This window comes from Thermobia domestica, chromosome 1 (assembly GCF_964235325.1).
Source record: "Thermobia domestica chromosome 1, izTheDome1.hap1.1, whole genome shotgun sequence".
Classification (NCBI taxonomy): Eukaryota; Metazoa; Arthropoda; class Insecta; order Zygentoma; family Lepismatidae; genus Thermobia; species Thermobia domestica.
Window position 1 is genome coordinate 206,381,200 of NC_137454.1, and position 20,321 is coordinate 206,401,520.

The 20,321-nt window shown below is 35.9% G+C and overlaps 1 protein-coding gene across 5 annotated transcripts in view; it reads left to right on the forward strand.

Moving 5' to 3' along the window:
- The window catches only part of kl-2 (dynein heavy chain 2, axonemal kl-2), a 564,598-nt gene that overhangs the window by 261,625 nt on the left and 282,652 nt on the right, over positions 1-20,321 (forward strand). For all 5 annotated transcript variants that reach the window (XR_014132735.1, XM_081769103.1, XM_081769086.1 and 2 more), the window contains 4 exons: positions 818-980; positions 2,994-3,172; positions 17,391-17,582; positions 19,891-20,033. Coding sequence is in view for 4 of the 5 variants with exons in the window: in XM_081769103.1 (XP_081625229.1) it covers positions 818-980; positions 2,994-3,172; positions 17,391-17,582; positions 19,891-20,033 (677 nt within the window). In the remaining variant the exon portion in view is untranslated. The remainder of the gene's footprint in view (positions 1-817; positions 981-2,993; positions 3,173-17,390; positions 17,583-19,890; positions 20,034-20,321) is intronic.

Genomic DNA, 20,321 nt, shown 5'->3' on the forward strand with positions numbered 1-20,321 from the left:
GCTAAAACATGACTTGTCAGAGAACAGGACAGTACTTAGGTCAACATGGCTTCGTTGATGATGTTCATCAGCCCAATTTCTGCGGGCCCTGCACTGTTGAGCAGTCGAAGAGGCACACAACTAACCTCCACGCATAAAGGCATTCGTCCCGCAGTCGATTGCGCACGATTTCGGTTGATAACCTGCATCCCGTTGCCGGTACAAGTTTATGTTGCAAGTCAGTTTCACTTTTCCACGTGTTTCTCCGAGACGATAACATTAAGTAGTTGTCTTCCCTTGCTGATGATATGCATGGGCGATTTTGTTCTGCTTCCGACATATTGTTCCCATCTGTTGAAAGCATGTCTACAATCTGGAAATGACGCTGAGAGACACGGAGAGGCAGCTACCAGACATTGTGTATATGGCTTCCCATGCCACAGATTCCGCTAAATTGTATTGTGCTGCTATTGCTTGCTGATATTGTTCCTATTCTGCATTACACCACAGCACTTCACTTCCAGTCACTGCTTGTCAAAGCGACGCTTTTAGCGTTCCCAAGTTCCCTGATGATTTCACGTCTTTCACAAATTGTGCCTCGTGTCATCATGTCTACATTCGTTCGTGCATATCACCCAGCACAGATGCATTGCAGTAATCAAGGTAATAACCCCCACATTGTAAATTTCGATGTTTCTCGGTCGTTTTAGGGTTTTCTGGCTTTGTCCCCTAATTGTTTTGACCATGTATGTCCGTATACACGCATTCTGTACCTATGTGTAAATTAATTGTGCTTGTGCCGTTTCAACACCTAAAAATTTTGTATTTTTTCTTGTAGATTGCAAAGATGTAACTGCATTTGAGTGGCTGTCACAACTCCGTTTCTACTGGGATCGAGAACTGGACAATTGTGTTATCAGACAGACCAATACGTTTTTCAGATATGGTTATGAATATTTGGGAAACACGCCGAGGTTGGCAATTACACCTTTAACAGATAGGTAAGAGCAGACTAATTTTCTTACATCTCATAGCATATTTCATCGACGTTTACTACTTTTGTAGCATCGTTGTTAATATTATGTTTCTATATTGTTTTGCTTTCTCAATGGAGACTCTCACTATCGAAGGCTTCAGAATGCAACTTCCGCGTATATGACCAAATCGTACTTAACCAAAACCAAATATTTACGGAAACCCATGATGCGGCAATGCTTAATGTGACTCCCCTGGTTCCGATCGATGGTTCCGGTAACATAGTTTCCATAGCAGAAGACTCCGTTGGAAAATGACGTGGGAGGTATTGTCCATTCCTCTCTCACAACTTCCCAGAACCGACTCACAGTTGTCACACTTCTTGCCCAAAGCCCTTTTAAGGAGTTCAAATCCACAAAAGCCCATTGGACTTGCGTCTGGAGACTTTACAGGTTAGTTATTGAAAGATATGACCTGTATTCCAGTAGCATTCTTGATATCATGGTGGAATGCGAGGGACGATATTGAAGTGTGTGATGAATCTTTGTTTTGATGGGTGTGGATCATGTTGATCTCGTTTCCGTACATTTCTTGTAGTTTCTACTCGTAAATGGGCCTCAGGATGATCTCCTGTTAATACTGCAGGTTAATTTTGTCATTTTGATTCATCCTGCAATCCTTCAATTTTCCTTAGCGACAGTAACTGGCAACCACTGTGAACTTTTTCGGGAAAACCTTTTTGTATGCTCCGGCACATTTTGTGAAGCGCTTCGCGCATTAGTTTTGTAAATGATAGTACTTGGTTTGCCACAGTCGGAAAGAAAGCACATCCACATTTTGTCGAATGTAACGACGTACCACCACCTTTAGTTTGCCAGATGCCACTTGTGCAGTTTCCGAGCGTTAACTTGCGTTACCGTCGGTGGGCATCGGATGTGTGGCTCACCTATAGCCCTGAGCACTTTTCCAAAATTCAGTCGTTGGCGCAAAATACGTTTGAGGATTGACAATTTCCACTACAGATTTAGACAATTTATTCTCTGTTTTTCGGTTGGGGGATTTTTTTGCAAGGCTATTCTGCAAAGTTTCGCCTTCATGCTGGTGATGGTGTGTGTGCATGGCCGTGTTCACGTCTCCTTTGTTGGAAAAAGAGTGTTGGGGCCACGCAGTCCGTATGCTTACCGATCACATTCTTGATTAATGTCACAATCCTTGATCTTACATTGCTTCCTGATCATTGAAACACTAAACTTTGCGTCGTAAAGGGCTACAACATAACCCTCAAAAAACTGATTCAGTCTTGGTGGAATTTTCGGCCAGCAAAACACTGGGAAAAGTTGTACAACGTAATTCTTCCTAAAGTGGCAAAGTTTGAGTGGGATTTCCAACCAAAAGAGAAAACACAAATATCCTGCCACAGTTCACATACTACCTGACAAACGCGCTTAATCAAAGTCGTGCAGGTTCATTCTGCGTGCGAGGGGGGGAGGGGGGAGGAGAGGAATCGCGTTTGGTCAAACATACGCGGATCAAAATCCTGCCTAGAGCATGTGTGTACATTTGTTATAATCTTCCAATTTATTTCACCATTACAGTTGATATATTATTGTCCCTTTCGGCCTGGAATACAAACCGTGGAACATAAAATGGAAATTAAGAAAGTAAGGAATTTCAAACGTATTTTACTTTTGAGTTTTTTTTAAATTTTATTTTTTATTTTTTTTTTATTTATTTTTTTTAGCACGTCAATAGTTCTTTAATTTGTAATCTTAATTTAAGAAAGAAAATAACACGTTTGTGTGAGCCCTGCTTTGCTCAATAAATGCCATAAATTACATGTTGTTAGTATTAAGGGAGGAAGCCCTTGAAGTCTGGTCATAAGAGATGAAGTTTTCGTTAAAGGTAACTTTTTCGAAGTGGCTTCGTTTAATGTATAATTTCTTAGGTGAAACTCTACATGATGAAAATAAATTATAGTATCAGTCAGTTAAATTGAACGTAAGTTTTTAACTATATAAGGTAATTTTATTATTTTGCAGATGCTATATAACTTTAACTACTGCTCTTCATATGCATCGTGGAGGAAGTCCAAAAGGCCCAGCTGGTACGGGAAAGACGGAAACTACCAAAGATCTGGGGAAAGCCCTTGGAATGTATGTCATTGTCATCAATTGCTCAGAAGGTTTGGATTATAAGAGCATGGGTCGTATGTTTTCAGGTATTCTTTTTTTCTTTCTTTCTTTTTTAAAATAAAGTATCTTTTTATGATAATAGATAGAATTTATTCTCCGAAACAAAATGTGTTTCATTAGGGTATTTTTATTTATTTATTTACTTCAGACAATAAGAGCTCTTATTTTAAGGTTTTTATTTGTGAGTGTTGTTGCGTACCCAATAATATTAAGGTTTTTCCATTACGTAATCAGTATACGACTATAATAACTTTTGATAAGCAATTTTATTTTCTTATGTAGTATACAAACGAATAGAGTACTTTCAATATATAATTCCTTCTATGCCTTCGTCTGAACTCAGCCATCTCTTCACAAATCAGATGTTATCGATGCTCAATTAAGTAACTTTTTCTGTCCTGGTGTGTAGGTAAGATGGTAAGAGGGTGAAACAGGACAAATTTCCTACTTCTCCTACAAGTAAGATGATTAGTATGATCAGAGAGTCATTTAAAGTTACAACCATAACATTGTGTCTGTTGGAATGAGCAAATTGTGACAAGTTCTGAAATGTGTAGTAAATGAACTTTTTTTTTTCCATGCTGTGAACAAATTAGAAAGAACGTTGTAATTACTGTTTGTGTCATTGGTATATAAGTAAATCCTTGACAAAAGTCTTCGAAGGCTTAGATACTTAAACCATATAAAAGACTTGAAGTGATAGAAGTGAGAGAGAAAAAAAAATTTTTTCGGAGAAATGAAAGTGTCCAAAAGCATCAAAAGATCACATTTTTGTTACTAGATACCAGTGAGACATACTGCGCTCCTTTCGGCAGTACCTTACCTATAACAGTAGCATCTGAAATATCTCTGCTCAGAATATCAACTGTTGGTGTAAATGTAGATACCATGGCATTTTCGTTAACTAACTCGAGTGATTTCATATCACAGCTTCATGTTCAAGTTAATTTCGCAAATCTATTCAGAAAGCTATGACTTCCTAAGAGAAAGGATCCTGCTGTCATTTTTAGTGGTGATTCTGCTCTGTACGAGAAATCTTACAATACAGAGTGAGGCAGAAGTTTGGATACACCCCTATAAAAGTTGAACGGTGTAAGAAATCATAATGTCGTTTGGTATGGGGTATATATAAGTGGGGGAGCAACTTATAGGAGCCATAGCGACAGCGGCGACCATCTTGAAATCCGCCATTTAAACTAGAACACATAATACCATAGAGTTTGGATCATTAAACAAATACTGCTTGCATACAAGATTATTCTGAAGGAAATAAATGTACACCTTGTCTCAAAAAGGTTGAGCGCATTCTTTATTGGTGTTTTGAGGCAAAAATTTTCTAAGTCCAGCTTCGAGTATCTTCGGGAAAAAGTAAGCCAGGTTCGAACCTCCAAGCCAGCCTTTGCAATCGGGAAAAAGTTTGCAGATGTGTTTTTCTTCTTTTAAATATAATAAGACTTGTTACCAAGTGTTTAAAAAAGCAACATTGATTGAAATACTTAATGATACAATATTTCGAAACCTTTTATTAATGTGAGCACATGCTTGTTTGTCATTTAGCTTTCTACACGTAATGGAACATTTAAATACGTTAAAGAATCTTTCCATATGTAAAAGAATGCTCAAAGTTAAGAAATAGAACATAATTATCGCCTGAGTACTAAAATAAAAGTCAAAGTAGAACAGAAACAGCGTTTGTCATGGATATGAATGTCATAATTATCTTGAGATCCGTTATACATCGCTAGAAGCTTAGCTCTAGAAGTCCTTGTGTTAGCTCATTGGTAAGCTGTCGGATTTCAAATCATAAGGTTGTGAGTTCGAATCCCATCTGGGTCAATACTTTTTTTAAAATTATATTTTCCGCAATGCATGAAAAATTATATAAAATAATTATATTAAAATACATAAGTTGTTTATATATAACATAACAATTGCAGAACATAGTAATTATTATGTTTAAAATATAACATCTGAGATAATTTTCACAGTAGGTCGGTATTATATATGAGGATGTAAATACAAGTTAAGAAACTCGTTCAATAGCAATAAATAAATCATGTAGTGTATTTATTTGCAGCTATTTGTCATATAGAGAGTAATTCTCAACATTCATAATATAGAATGTCATTTATGTTCTTGAAAAGTTATTCGATGCATAAACAGAGGGTATAAACAGAGAATCCAAAGTCGGAACGCTCGCAAAAAAATTCATGAACCCCAAAGGTCACGTGAGCAGACTGGAATTGTCCTTATGAAGCATGCCACAGCAGAAAGTCTTTACATAGATTTTCAATTCAATTCCTGATATATGCTTTTGCAATGTGGAAGTGGTGATGCCTTGAGTCGTCCTCTCTCGCTCGCTCGCTCGCTCACTCTCTCTCTATTTATACAGAATATAAAAGTGGATTTATGTGTGTGTTTCAACATAATTCTGATATATCTAGAGCAATTTTAACTATATATCTTACAGTCTGGAAAAAGAGTACTGTCGGGATACATATCAAAAATGCTAGAAACGGGTCGATATTATTATTGAATCCATAGTTTCGTGGTCGCTTAGGTGAATAGCTCTACTTTCAATTCAAGTCCAATTAAGCTTCCATTAGCACCCAGGGTGGTTACGTAGCGACATAAAGATATCGAAATCAACCGATATTATAATCGAATCGTAAGTTTTCAGCGCCGCTAACAGTGCAGCATTTCCCATTAGTCCACATTAGTCCCATTGCCTAGAGGGCAACATATTTGCAGAGTGCAAATTTTAAAACTTGAATAATATTTTAATTTTTTCCGTATGAAAAAGTTAAAAATCATGAGCAAATATACTATTTCACGAACAATCCTCTTTTACTATTCTAATATGTTTAATAATAGCGTAAGAAATGTAATAGTAATTCAAAACATGTTTCACAGTTGTTATTTTTTCTTACATAGTTGTAGCTGTAGCATGTAGTGAGTGGAATTTAACTGTAATAAATTCACTAATTAACCATATTCGAATTAAGTTTTATTTTTAAGTTCGGAATGAAGGGGCGGAGAAATATGGAGTTATTGGGGGCACCGAGCTTTTCTACATTTTACTTTCAAGATCTCCATTTTTCTTTTGTCATTTGTTCCTAATAAAAAAAGTTCAGTCACTTTTGGATTGTCATAGGATAGTAGGAGTTGGATTTTGGGATGCAGCCTGTGAGATTCTAGAGGAGCTAACTGCTTGAAAAAATATTTTTGAATCATCTGTAACATATGAAATAAGGATATGTATCATAAAAAATTGAAAGTAACTATGTCTGCGTAATCATCACGGTCAAATTGCAAAGTCAAATGAATTGACGTTTGGTATATAATCAGGCTCCAATCCCAACTGGGAAGTTATCATACGCGTGTCACTTTCATTATAATACATATCCTTAGGGGGAGTAGAAGTCCAAATTTTTGCGAAAAATTTAGTATCTCACAAGCCGTTCAACTGAGAGCTGAAATTCAGCATATAACTCTTTATTAAAAATAAAGAGAATATGCCCTGGCATTTTTTAAAATTGTCTTTTATGAGCGTGGGGACGGGGGTGCATTTTCTATATATTGGAAATTGGTAGTGGGTTGATTTGTAAAAATAATCGAAAACGATTGATATTAGTTGAGAAAAAAAATGAGTAATGCAAACCAAAGTTCTTTTTGAATTTTATACCCACTGCTTTCTATTTATAATTGCTGAAGCTGGTGTTTAATATATGGAGCGTTCCGAGCATAAGGCAATCAAGCCATAAAGTTAGAGAAAAATGGCCATAAAATTTGTATTCTAAACTTAATTACATGGGCATTTCCAATTAGTACGGCATGCTTAATTATATAGAAAATTAGTTTCTCTCTCTCTCTCTCTTTTTTTTTTTTTTTTTTTTTTTTTTTTACGTTGGTCTACTTTTCCTTGATTCGAAACTTTTAAATTTCACCCTATTTTCTACTGAAATGTGTCTGTAAGGCAACAAAGAAATAATTACATATGATAAATTTAAATTCATTTTAATTCGGAAGATGAGAAACACTTTGCCATTATATATCGTAAAGGTCAGACCCACCAGTATTGTAACAAAGAGGTGCTTGAGCCAATGACGGTAGAAATTCAAACTGCGATAAGTGATAATTTCACAGTCTTGTTTTATTACAAGTGTAATCTCTTTAGTCAATGGAGAGGAGGACGTGGGTCATCGGTCAGAGTTGATGTCGATGGGTTTTGGTGGGTCGGAGTTGGTCGCAATGGTTCAGAGTGGTTCATAGTTAGTGGTGGGTCAGAGTGGATCACGATGGTTGATGGGTCAGAGTGGGCCAATGGGTCATTTGGGTGGTGGGTCATAGTGGGTCATGGTGGGTCGTGGATCAAATTTACATTTACCCACACCATCTCTGGTTAAAATTGTACTAAAGATAAGAGGCACCGAAGATGCATGTCGGCTATTATGCTCAAATTTTGCGCATGGATAGTACTCCACCAGAAAGCAATAAATCTGAAACGGTTCACGGTATGACCTTCTAGAACTCGAGATGTAGGGGTGTGTCTGATTGGCTAAATTAAGACGTCAATGATTTATCCTTCAACAACCAAGCTTTTTATGATCGTTTCCGTGGGGAAGTCAGAAGAACACGTGCCTAGTAATCGTAATATTGATAGTTCGCGTCCACCCCGGGGTATTTGTTTTGTGTTTTTTTGTTTCACCTAAATATAAAAAATCACACATATAGGCATTTTAACATATTTTGGGAGAGTAATTTTGTGGTTCGTTGGCGTTTCATCGCGTCTCTGCCGCTGGTAGTAAAGTTTTCAAAATGGAACTTGGGCCATCACGGATCGTCGCTGCGGGGCCACCAATTTCTGGCGAGAGGTTAATAGTTGACCATCTGTAGTCCACCGACGCTTACAGCTTAGGGTAATGAACGATGTCCTTGCCTTGTAGACTTCATGACTACCGACGTCGGCAGTCAACTAGCTTTTAGTATTCCTTTACTAACCATCTATCGTTCATGTTTGTACACGGTGTTGTCATAATAATAATAATAATAATAATAATAATAATAATAATAATAATAATAATAATAATAATAATAATAATAATTATTATTATTATTATTATTATTATTATTATTATTATTATTATTATTATTATTATTTGTAGTAACAGTAGTATAATTGATGACAGAATAATTATTGTCTATGTGTTGTCTAGGTAGGACTACACACAGGATTTGGCTCGTTTTGGTTCGACTTGACTCTAATCCGAGTCGAGTTGGAAGATATTTTTCGCGCCGAGTCCAAGAGTAGACCTCAAAGATGTCTGTTTCGAGTCGAGTCGAGTTTCAAAGAAAAGTCGTTCGTGCCCATCCCTACTAATGAGAGCTTAATCAGAGTTAAGCGAAATTAAAAGTCTCACTATTTATCTAAGCGACCCCGAAAACTATGAATCTAATATCGATCATTTTCTAGCAATCTTTTATATGTATCCCCCTCCCATTCACCATAGGTAACCCGACAGCACTCTTTTTGAAACTATAAGAAATGTGGTTAAAATTACTCTAGGCCAGTGGTTCTCAATCTAATTCCTATCACGATCCCCTTTTATCACACGCTCTTGCCAGCGACCCTTTTATAATTTGTTTTATAATAAGCTTGTGTGGGATTTTTAACATACCTATTTCTATAATAGTAGAATCCATTTTTTTTGTTTATAGTGAACAGTGCCATGGAAAACCATTGCCCGGGGCGAGAGTATAGTACGATGTCACCATATATATGTGTGACGTCGACAGACTAGCTACGAAGCGCCATCATGGTTGGCACGAAGCTCAATAACATTTTCAAAATAAACCCTACCTTTCCTTAATTTTGAGCACATTTTATTACGTTTTTCCTTCTATTTTACACATGTGCACATGCACTTTCCTAACTTGAGTAACACACTTCCTCCGAAATGTGTGGCCCCTCTTTTTGGCGCCCGGCACTGACAGTGGATACAGTAACTGTAATATCTATATTCCCAACGACGAAGGTGCTGATTCAAGATGGATGTTAAACTCCTTCATTGAAGAGGCCATTAACGTATCCGATCTAAGCCCACAACTTCTTGACCAAATAATAGAATGATCATGCGACAAGTCTTTGCAACTGGTTTTCTGTAACGAAGACTTGGACAAGTTCTGCCTGATGAGGAGAGAAGAATATCCTGGTCTGGTGATTGCTGCTTTAAAAGTAATAATTCCATTTGCTATATCGTACTTGTGCGAAAGTGTTTTTTTTTTTTTTTTTTTTTTTATGATAAACATTAAAACAAAGATAAGATCGCTTATCACTTGAAAACGGCTTGATAATATTCGTCATGAAGATTGAACCGGGCATTGCTGCACTAGTGAAATTACACCATGCTTAGGTATCTCATTAGGTTTTAATTTTAATTGTATTTCAATGTGCAGGTTTTGTTTCATGTGTATTTTTCTAGTATTTCTATATACAGTTCTCATTAGTTTTATATCATACCTCTTTGATTTAAATTCATTTTTAAACAACTCTACTAACTAACTAACTCTATGGCCTATGGAACCCGGAGGTTCAATGCCGCGTTCACAAAAGCTCTACACTGACTTCTATACTTAGCCAATTGGATCCAGTTTCTACTTTGTATTCTTATCTCAGCGAGATCCATCTTAATATTGTCCTCCCATCTGCCCCTAGGTCTTCCTAATGGTCGTTTTCCGTTTGGATCTCCAGTCAAGATTTTCAAAGCGTTTCTACTTTCTTCCATTCTAGCTACCTGACCTGCCCACCTAAGCCTCCTAGACTTGACGACCCTAATAATGTTGGGTAACCGTATAAATTATGTAGTTCCTCGTTATGAAGTTTCCGCCATTCCCCATTCCCGTTCCTCTTGGGTCCGAATATTCGTCTAAGGAACTTGTTCTCAAATACTTTCAGTCTATGTTCTTCCCTCAGAGTAAGCGACCATGTTTCGCAACCATACAGAACAACAGGCATGATTATCGTTTTGTATATTTTAAGCTTCAAATTTCTCGACAGAATTCACGACGACAAGAGACTTTGAACCGAATAGTAACACGAATTCTACACCCTTTGAAAATGTTCAGTAGACTTATTTTTTATTGTTCTTTACAGTGTGTATAAAAAATAAAAGTATGCCTATCAGAACAAAATTAAAAATAATATTTAAAAATAATTTCTGGTATTAGATTCTAACTATATTTATCTCTTCCGCCTATCTTCGCGATCCCCTAGGGGCCGCGACTCCCAGGTTGAGAACCCTGCTCTAGGCATACATGAGTTATGATGGAACATACATACATACACTTGTATATGTATAAATGCAGATAAGAGAGAGTTGAGAGAGAGCGATTAAGGAATTACCGCTCTCAATCTCTTCACTTTACTTTTGCGATTCATGAATTTCTTACGTGACAGTTTGGGGCTAGCTAGTTTTTTGTCTTGAACCACGATCCGATTTTCGATATGCTCTACCTAAATGCTGTAATGCGAATATTGAGAAGTTATCTGCGATGAAAGTAGCTGCAAATAAATATATTACATAACTTATTTATTGCTATTACACGATTTTTTAAATTTGTATTCAATATTCACACATAACACACCGACGTTCTGTGAATACCTCAGATGTTATATTTTAAAGATAAGAATTACTTATGTCGTGAAATGATATGAATATATATATTCAACTGATATATACAACTGATGATATGAATATATATATTCAGCTCATATATACAACTGATGATATGAAAATATATATACAACTGACGAATTGTAATGTAACTATTTTACATAATTTTCATGCATTGAGGAAAGTAGAATATCATAAAGGAATCTCACCTGAACGGGTATCGAACTCACGATTTAAACGCTCGGTGGTGTACCACTGAGCTAACATGACCGCTTTTCGGAAGCTGCTTCTGAAATATAACTGAGCTCATACGTAAATGCTCTTTTCCGTATGGAAATCACAATGACGAAACGAGAGTGTGAATACATAGTCTCGAAATATTGTATCATTAAGTATTTCAATCAATGTTACTTTTTTCTACACTTAATACCATTTCAACATGTCTTATTATATTTAACAGAAGGAAAAACATATCTGTACATCTTTTCCCGATTACTAAGGTTGGCTTTGGAGGTTCGAACCAGCAGCTTTAGTTTACTGTTTTCCGAAGACACCCGAAGTTGGACTTGTAAAGTGTTCGTCTCAAAACAGCTATAATCATATCGCTCAATCTGTTTGGTATATGGTATATGTTTTTATACGTGTAAAGTCAGTATAACAATTCATTCTTTAAACAGCTTTTCGCATGTATTAATATTCCTTTATAAAAACTGTTTTTATTATTATTATTACGGCGCACCATTTTCAGATTTGTTTCGCGAGTCGTTGACCAAGTCGTTCGCCACCAGCGTTGCCAGACTCACGGCTCGGAATTATTCCAAAACCTGATCGAACTTATGCTAGATTCGGTCAAATTATGCTAGATCATCATAATTACTAATTCAGGAGTTAAAAAAAAAAACAAAGTTGAGATACGATAACGTAACTTAAAATACACAGAGAGCAAGAATGCATGGATAGAACTCAATACTTCACGCATCAAAATTTTAACTCAACTAAATTACTGCAGTCGTTGCCAAACTCAATGGCGTATATATCGTATAAATGAATGCAAAGTTTTTGTTTACATATTTTGAAAGAAAATTACTTCGCAACATAAGCGGAGTTGGGAATCGTCTGCTGGGGGAGGGGGCAGATTTTTGGTCGGTCTCGGAGCTGTCATTTCAGGAATAGATATGATCATTAAGTCAGAAGTAAAGATGGTGAAGTTGTCAAAAAGTTGGGGGGAGAGTGGCCCCCATAGCTCCGCCCATGCCTCGGAGTTAAAGGATTAGAAAGCCCTGGGTGGAGCCACAAAAAAAAAAAAAAAAAAAAAAGCCGTTCCGAACTTACTTAGGAAAATAAGACTGCCTGTATGGTTTACCGAGTGTATGAATCAATGGAAGAGGATACATTTCTGCCGTTCTTTTTCTTCCCACGACCAACTTCTCCAGGTTTTACGGCTTTTTGATAACTTGCTGAAATTGTGCTAGATTTGGGCAGGATGCTAAAAGCAAGATGCTAGGTGCTAGAGACATGCAAATTATGCTAGATCTAGCATCATTATGCTAGATCTGGCAACGCTGTTCCCCACAATAGGCGTGTCGTGCAAGTAACCAATCACACGTCAGGTACTAGCTTTTACCTATTGCTTTCTTCTCACAGCTCAGAACATTGGTAACTATGGATAGACGTACAGCAGTAATTACTTTATGGGAGTTGGAAGGCTATTCTGCAACTGCAGCTAGCAGGCGAGTAGGTGTCCCGGCCTCTACAGGAAGGCAATGGATTCGGAAATATGGTGCTACAGGTCAGACTGGTAATTTACGATCTCCTGGTCGTCCGCATGTGTCAACCGAAGCCCAAGATGCGAGATTAGTAAACGAAGCCCGGTTAGACCCACTAAGGACGTCTAGACAGATAAGGGAAGCTTCTCTCTTTCCTGGTAGTAAGCATACAGCTTTGCGAAGGCTTCGCCATGCTGGGTTACGTGGCCGTGTTGCTGCCGTGAAGGAAAAATTCTCAGACGACCACAAAATTTACCGTCTCGCGTTTGCACAGGCGAATGTGGGTCTCAATTGGGAAAACGTAGTTTTCTCAGATGAATCCATATTCACAACATCAAAGGAGGGACGCCGTTTTGTGTATCGTCCGAGAGGCACCCGATATGACCATGGATATGTGGCTGCTTGCAATCGCAGTGGCCAAGTATCTATTTTATGTTGGGGTTGCATTTCCAGTCGCGGAGCAGGACAGCTTCATAGAATTGAAGGACATCTGGACAATGCTCAGTACTTAGACATTATCAGTAATATCATGGTGCCATCTGTTTCAGCCTGATGGTGTAATTCAGTTCCAGCAATACCAGTCGCCAATACATAATTCCCGTGTGGTTCAGGAATGGTTCGCAGGGCACCCTGAGATTGATTTAATCGACTGGCCGCCTCGTGGAGCAGACCTCAATCTCATGGAAAATATGTGAGCAGAAGTGAAGCGTACTCTAAGGGAAAGTTGGCCTGAGGCAGATCCACCAAGAACTCAGGATGACCTGTGGCATCTTGTTTCCGAAGCATGGCTGGAGGTAGGGGAAGGAGATAGATTTGTCACCCATGTAATAGATTCCATGCCCAGAAGAATGGAGCGTGTAATAAATTCAGAAGGGTCTTGGACACAATATTAATGTCCCCGCCTTAACTCCCGAAAACAGCCCTTTTCAGGGCTACCTAAACGCTTCTGAAAATATTTCTAGAAGTAAACCACTCCTAGTATCCGATTTCTGTGCAATCCTACTAACAAAAGAATGATAATTAGCTGTAGGCTTTGAACTCAAGACCTCTTCAGTGGCAAGTCCGTACTCTACCAGTGAGCTAACATGAACACGCAAACCTAACCTGAAGAAACACGACTTTCAATTTCTGGTATTCGATGACAATGATGCTCATATACTTTGCAAATGTTGTATTCAACTTGGGATATTCCGCAACACACACACACACACAAACAAAGCGAAAGAGAGAGAGAAAGAGAGAGAGAGAGAGAGAGAGAGAGAGATGAATACACAAAAGCATATTCAACGTATTCGAATGAGACTCTAAGTAACGACATTCCGTTCTAAAGAGAATTTGTGTTTCTTCCCGTGACGTTAAGGGGATCGGGAAAAGCTATGTGTGTTGAAGCAGGATACGACTTTGGATACTCTGTTTATACACTTTCTATATCCGTAGGAATATACTGTATTTCACGAATATAAATAACATACTGTAATGAGAATATTGAGAAGTTAAATCTGTATGACAAATAGCTGCAAATAAATGCACTACATAACTTATTTATTGCTATTGAACGAGTTTCCTAACTTGTATTTAACATTCTCATATATAATAACGACCTACTGTGAAAATTATCTCAGATGTTATATTTTAAACATAATAATTACTATGTTCTGCAATTATTATGTTATATATAAACAACTTATGTATTTTAATGTAATTATTTTATATAATTTTTCATGCATTGCGGAAAATATAATTTTAAAAAAAGTATTGACCCAGATGGGATTCGAACTCACAACCTTATGATTTGAAATCCGACAGCTTACCAATGAGCTAACACAAGGACTTCTAGAGCTAAGCTTCTAGCGATGTATAACGGATCTCAAGATAATTATGACATTCATATCCATGACAAACGCTGTTTCTGTTCTACTTTGACTTTTATTTTAGTACTCAGGCGATAATTATGTTCTATTTCTTAACTTTGAGCATTCTTTTACATATGGAAAGATTCTTTAACGTATTTAAATGCTCCATTACGTATAGAGAGCTAAATGACAAACAAGCATGTGCAAGGTTTCGAAATATTGTATCATTAAGTATTTCAATCAATGTTGCTTTTTTAAACACTTGGTAACAAGTCTTATTATATTTAAAAGAAGAAAAACACATCTGCAAACTTTTTCCCGATTGCAAAGGCTGGCTTGGAGGTTCGAACCTGGCTTACTTTTTCCCGAAGATACCCGAAGCTGGACTTAGAAAATTTTTGCCTCAAAACACCAATAAAGAATGCGCTCAACCTTTTTGAGACAAGGTGTACAAATACACTAACATACACTAATTCTTTCTTAGATACTATGTAGAGAGTAAATCAGAAGTCCACGGCCATAGGCCAACTCTAGTAAGCAAAGATACGGCAAAATAGAAAGAAAAAGAAGTTGTCGTAAACAAGCGGTTTTCAATGTAAATGATGGATTTTTTCCAAATCGCCCTAGCCTTTCGGGCTACACACTGGTAATGCGCCCTATATTAAATAAAAAGACAACGTTGCCAGTTCAGTATTCTGTTCCCTGGAGCCCTTACCGTACCGAAAATACAACATTGTTGGGAAATTATGTTGTATTCAGTCTAACACCTCGAACGAATTAGAGATGTTCTAGGTTCCCTCCCATGACAATGTGTACGTTCCCGTGTCATTTTTGCGTGCCTTTACGTTCCATTCGAACAGCCTGCTGAACTGAAAAAGTTACTTTTTCATTTAACATAGCGCATATTACCAGTGTAGAGCTCAAACTGGTAAGGCTATTGGAGAACATTCACCATTTTAGATTAAGTACTATTTATTTTCAAAGAGTTACCTCTCTTTCTACTTTTTCGTATCTTTACCCGCAACGGAGTTAGCCTATGGCCCCATACTGTTCATACATCCATATATTACCTAGTACAGAACTATAAGACAAAGAATAAAATATAACCCTCTTCTCTGGTCTAGTGGCTACCGTGTGCGCCTTTGGTACACGTCGTCCTGACTTCGATTCTCGGTTGGCAACCAGAAAAAAAAAATACTTTCAGAGTCATTCACTTCCATTAATCATCCGTCTTTAACCTAAAGGAGAAAAATGTGGGACGTTAAACAGAAAATTTCATTTTTCATTTCAAAAAAATGAAGTAAATAAATAAAGAAAAACAGCTTCAACAACATTTTCACGTTTTATGATATCATGGAATGTCATAACACTGTTAACGTTTGCGTCTTCACCCTACTTCTTTATAATATTAGATTTTTTAAAAAATACCTAAATAGCGTAATTGCTATTTATTTCAGCAATAATTTCGTTAGCATAAGTACTGCTAACTTTTTCGGCCTGATTCGTTAAAGATGTGTTGACTTGCTACTTTATTTCATCCTTCGTTGTTTCTTCTTAACTTGAACTACATAATCATCATCATAAGTATTCTCTATATTGGCAGGTCACTTGCCAATACTGAGAAGCTCCCATGCACCACTGTCATCCCCTAATCTCTTCGTCTTCACGTACGAGTTTTTTGTTTTGATATCGTCCATCAGTTGTAGCTTCCTTGCTCCCTCCCTCTCTTTCCTGCCACCTTACCATCTACTACGTCCCTCATGATACAATTCCTGCTTAGCCAATGTCCTAACCAGTTTTTCTTCCTCTACTTAATAATACCTAAAATTTTTCTTTTCTACCCCACTATTTCTAACAACCTCTTATTCTTTTACCGCTCGACCCAGCTAATTCTCTCCATTCTTCTCCACATTCATATTTCTAAAGATTTCAGTCTTTTTTCGTCGTATTTGCGCAATGTCCATGTTTCTGCCCCATATAGTACAATACTCCATACGAAGCATTTTATGAGTCTTTTTTCTCAATTCTTTATTCAAAGTCCCACAAAATAAACTTTTCTTTCTCCTAAAAGCTTCTTTCACCATTACTTTGCTTTTATTTCACATTCACAATTCATATCATCACTAATAGTAGTACCGAATCACCATGGCTGTTGTCTTTCTAACATTTATTTTCATCTTATATTCTTCACAACACTTGAAATATAGAATAAACAAATTTTGTGTTTTACCAATATTGCTGATATAACTAAAAGGATCTAAAGTTTTGAAAAACAATATATTTACATTGTAATTGTTTACACTAGCATCTTCCATGTTTTTCTTTTTTTTTTTTATGTTACTCTGCAAATGACGTCATATTTTAATTTGTATAAACTGTTTAAGACGTTAGTTACTTCACACTCTTTTTGCGAATATCTGGGTGCGTAATTATATATACGTAAATTTTGTTAGCAACTTATGTTCGCAGAAAAAAAAAAACACTTGAAAGAAAGTTAAATGTGTGCAAGATAATATTATTATTAATAATATTAAAAGTTAGTTTTAATTTAGCTAAATACTAGTTGCAAAGTCAGCGAAGTCTTGCAGATGACGACTCCGTACTTTTGTGAGTGCTCACTCCGCATTGAGCATGTCTCGATTAAATGGTTAAGTTAGCTTGGATAGCTTAACCTCTTGAGAAAAAAATTGTTCTGTACTTGATTATATCAACACGGGTCCAGAACTGCTGTTTTCTTAAGAGCTCAAACTATCTAAGTAGACTTAATCCCTTATCGATGTTTTTTTTTTTTTTTTTTTTTTTTTAAAGAAAACTAATGATTTATTATTCTACTTTAATAAGTCTCAAATTGTTTTGGTTCTTCTTATGCTTGCCATTATGAGTCAGATATTTAAAGTAGTAATTTATTTGTCATCTTAATTGAGTAAACGATTATGTTTTTCGTTATAACAGGTCTTGCTCAGTCTGGTGCCTGGGGCTGTTTCGATGAATTCAACAGAATCAATATTGAAGTATTGTCTGTGGTGGCACAACAGATTCTTTCTATCCTGCAGGCGTTAACTCTAGGCTTAAAAAAGTTTGTCTTTGAGGGACAGAAGATTAATCTAATACCAACTTGTGGTATTTTTATCACAATGAATCCAGGTAAATTTCTTTGAAAAATAGTTATTACAAGTTCATGTATGCTTCAGACTTTTCTTAGAAATTTTAAATTAAATGAACTAGCTAATATTAGAAAAAGTAAATTCTTGTGTAGGTATTTCATAAGTTTTATTTATTTATTTATTTATTTATTTTTTGTTCTTTGTAAGGTCTACACTATGAACATGAGTTTCTGTATCAGAGTTGTCCTCACACGATATAATCATGTAACACGTTCTATAAAAAATTGATAAATGGGAAATTTGTTATAAAATATATTGTAACAAATATTATTAAAGGTTATAAGCCAAGGAAAATAGATCGAAAAATAAGATAAAGGAGTTGAGTTGAAATTCCACGAAGAATTAATTTTATAACTTTCTAAAAAAATAAAATAAAAACAACGCAGCACTATTCAGTTCAAACAATTTTCCATTTTAACCCTCTACCGGCCACTGTGTATTTGAAGTCACAAACTACTTCATAACACTTGGCATGATGTTAGAGGTGGATTTGCTGCGTTTTGTTCGTGAATTCTTGAACGTACGGACTTCCGTTCAAGAGTCAGCACCTCTGCATTCATTTTTTCCAAAATGATTATTTTTTTAGTTTCTAGGGACAAAATTATATCGTATAAGCACAAAAAGGAATTTTTTATATGCTGTTAAATAATTCGGCCGGTAAAGGGTTAAAATAAAATATTACGAAGTCAAATTCCAAAACATTGACATAAAGCTTAAAGCCTTTTTGCTATATTGCTGTCAATATTGAAATTATTTCACTATTAAATACTCTTACTCGCTAACAGCAGTGGGTTTTTGGTATTTTTATTCAATGCTTCAAATTTTTAATCTATTCCATCAAATTCATGTGTAGTAATTTTGAACAAGCGTATGTTTCTCCGCTCACCGATTGGAACTAAATCACGTTTGGTCTCCTGTCTTCAAAGCCGGCTTTAAGTCACTTAAACATTGTCTCGTTTCAATTTGCTTTGTATCTAAGGTTGGGTTAGCACTACATAATTGAGTCATAACATAGTCTTAGTCAGGTGTTTCTGTCACGGTTTGAACAAAATATTATATATACACAAATTGCATCATGCACAGTGAAAACTTCCTAGGATGGCCACCATCGGTTCTACTGAAAATTGGTCAACATAGACAGATGACCAACTTACAAAAAATAAGTGTATTTTAAGATTTTAATATACACATTTTTAATCCAGTACCTACGTATTAGTTTGTACTTTATAAACAATATATATAATAAACGTTTTATTCTACAATATAGAAATTGCATCGTACAAGAAACTTAAACGAGATTCGAAAAGGAAGCAGAAGAAACATTACCATCTGTCGAAAATAAACGAGATATCTACTATTATGGCTGCTCTAGGAATTGTAATTTACGTGCCATAATTTATAATTTATTAAAATGGTTAATATACGTTACAATTTTAAATATAAAATGTAACAATTAAAAGTACACCTTATTTGTATAGTATGTCGTCCAGTATAGAAATATTACATGTAATACATATCTAAATCTGATATTCGCATATTATGATATAAATCCAATTTCAGTGTACTAATTACCTACAAAACACTACGGCACGTTCTTTATTGATTGCTTCAATTTTTTCATCTATAACAATAGATGCAAATAAGATCGTTAGTTTTAGAAAATAAATAAAATATCCGTGTTGTCTGAAGTAGCGAAACATGGTTGTGGATTTACAAATAACTACCTTAATTTACCCTCTTAGTAAGTATTGACAAATAAACACTTGTGGTGTTATATTTTTCTTTTTATTTTCTCACTTTGCAACATGAATCAGTTTGTCATTTGTTTAAAAAAATCTGCAAGTTCCCTAGACGGTAAAGACTTTCTTGTATGTAGAAAGAATATGAGTGGAAAAAGGCATCTTCTTACGCTCGTTGACAACAGATATATAAGACAGTAGCATCGTCTTCTCATAACATAACAACAACAGAACATTACATTCTCTAAGGATTTTTAAGAAATGAAGATTATCACATGTACTGTCAGATGATCAAGTGTCCAACATACAGAGGTATCTTAAACATTAACAACATATGTTTAATGTTATTTCGACTTTTAAGATACACAGGAGCCCAACTTACAGAGATAAGTAATGTATCTCTTTTGGAAAAATTGATATGCAGGTTTAACAAAGCTGAGGTCGAGTTGGGCAGATGGCCAACTTCAAAGATGGCCAAGTTAACAGGTTTTACTGTAATACTAAATTAAGATAATATTTAAAAACTAACTAACGACTTTCAAATTTTAGGATATGCTGGCCGCACAGAACTTCCAGACAATCTAAAGTCAATGTTTAGACCCATTTCTATGGTTGTTCCAGATAGTGCGTTAATAGCAGAAATTGTTCTATTTGGTGAAGGTTTTCGAGAAACACGAATGTTGGCTAAGAAGGTAAATTAATTACATCAATGTATTTATATTAAATCACAGACATAAATTTAATATCAAAACCAAATTAACTATTTATAGAATATATCAAGAGAAAATGTTGATACATTGGGAGGTGATTCTACGTTAGTAGTACAAAGTATGAACATGTATTGGGAAAAGTCTAGTTTTCGGAAAAAGAAAAAAAAGAGAGAAATGCATGACATATCAATGACCAACCAAACCTGGATTTTTACGTTTCTGCTTGCAAGAGGTAGGTATTTAAGCCTAAAATCTGGTAACTTGAGCGGC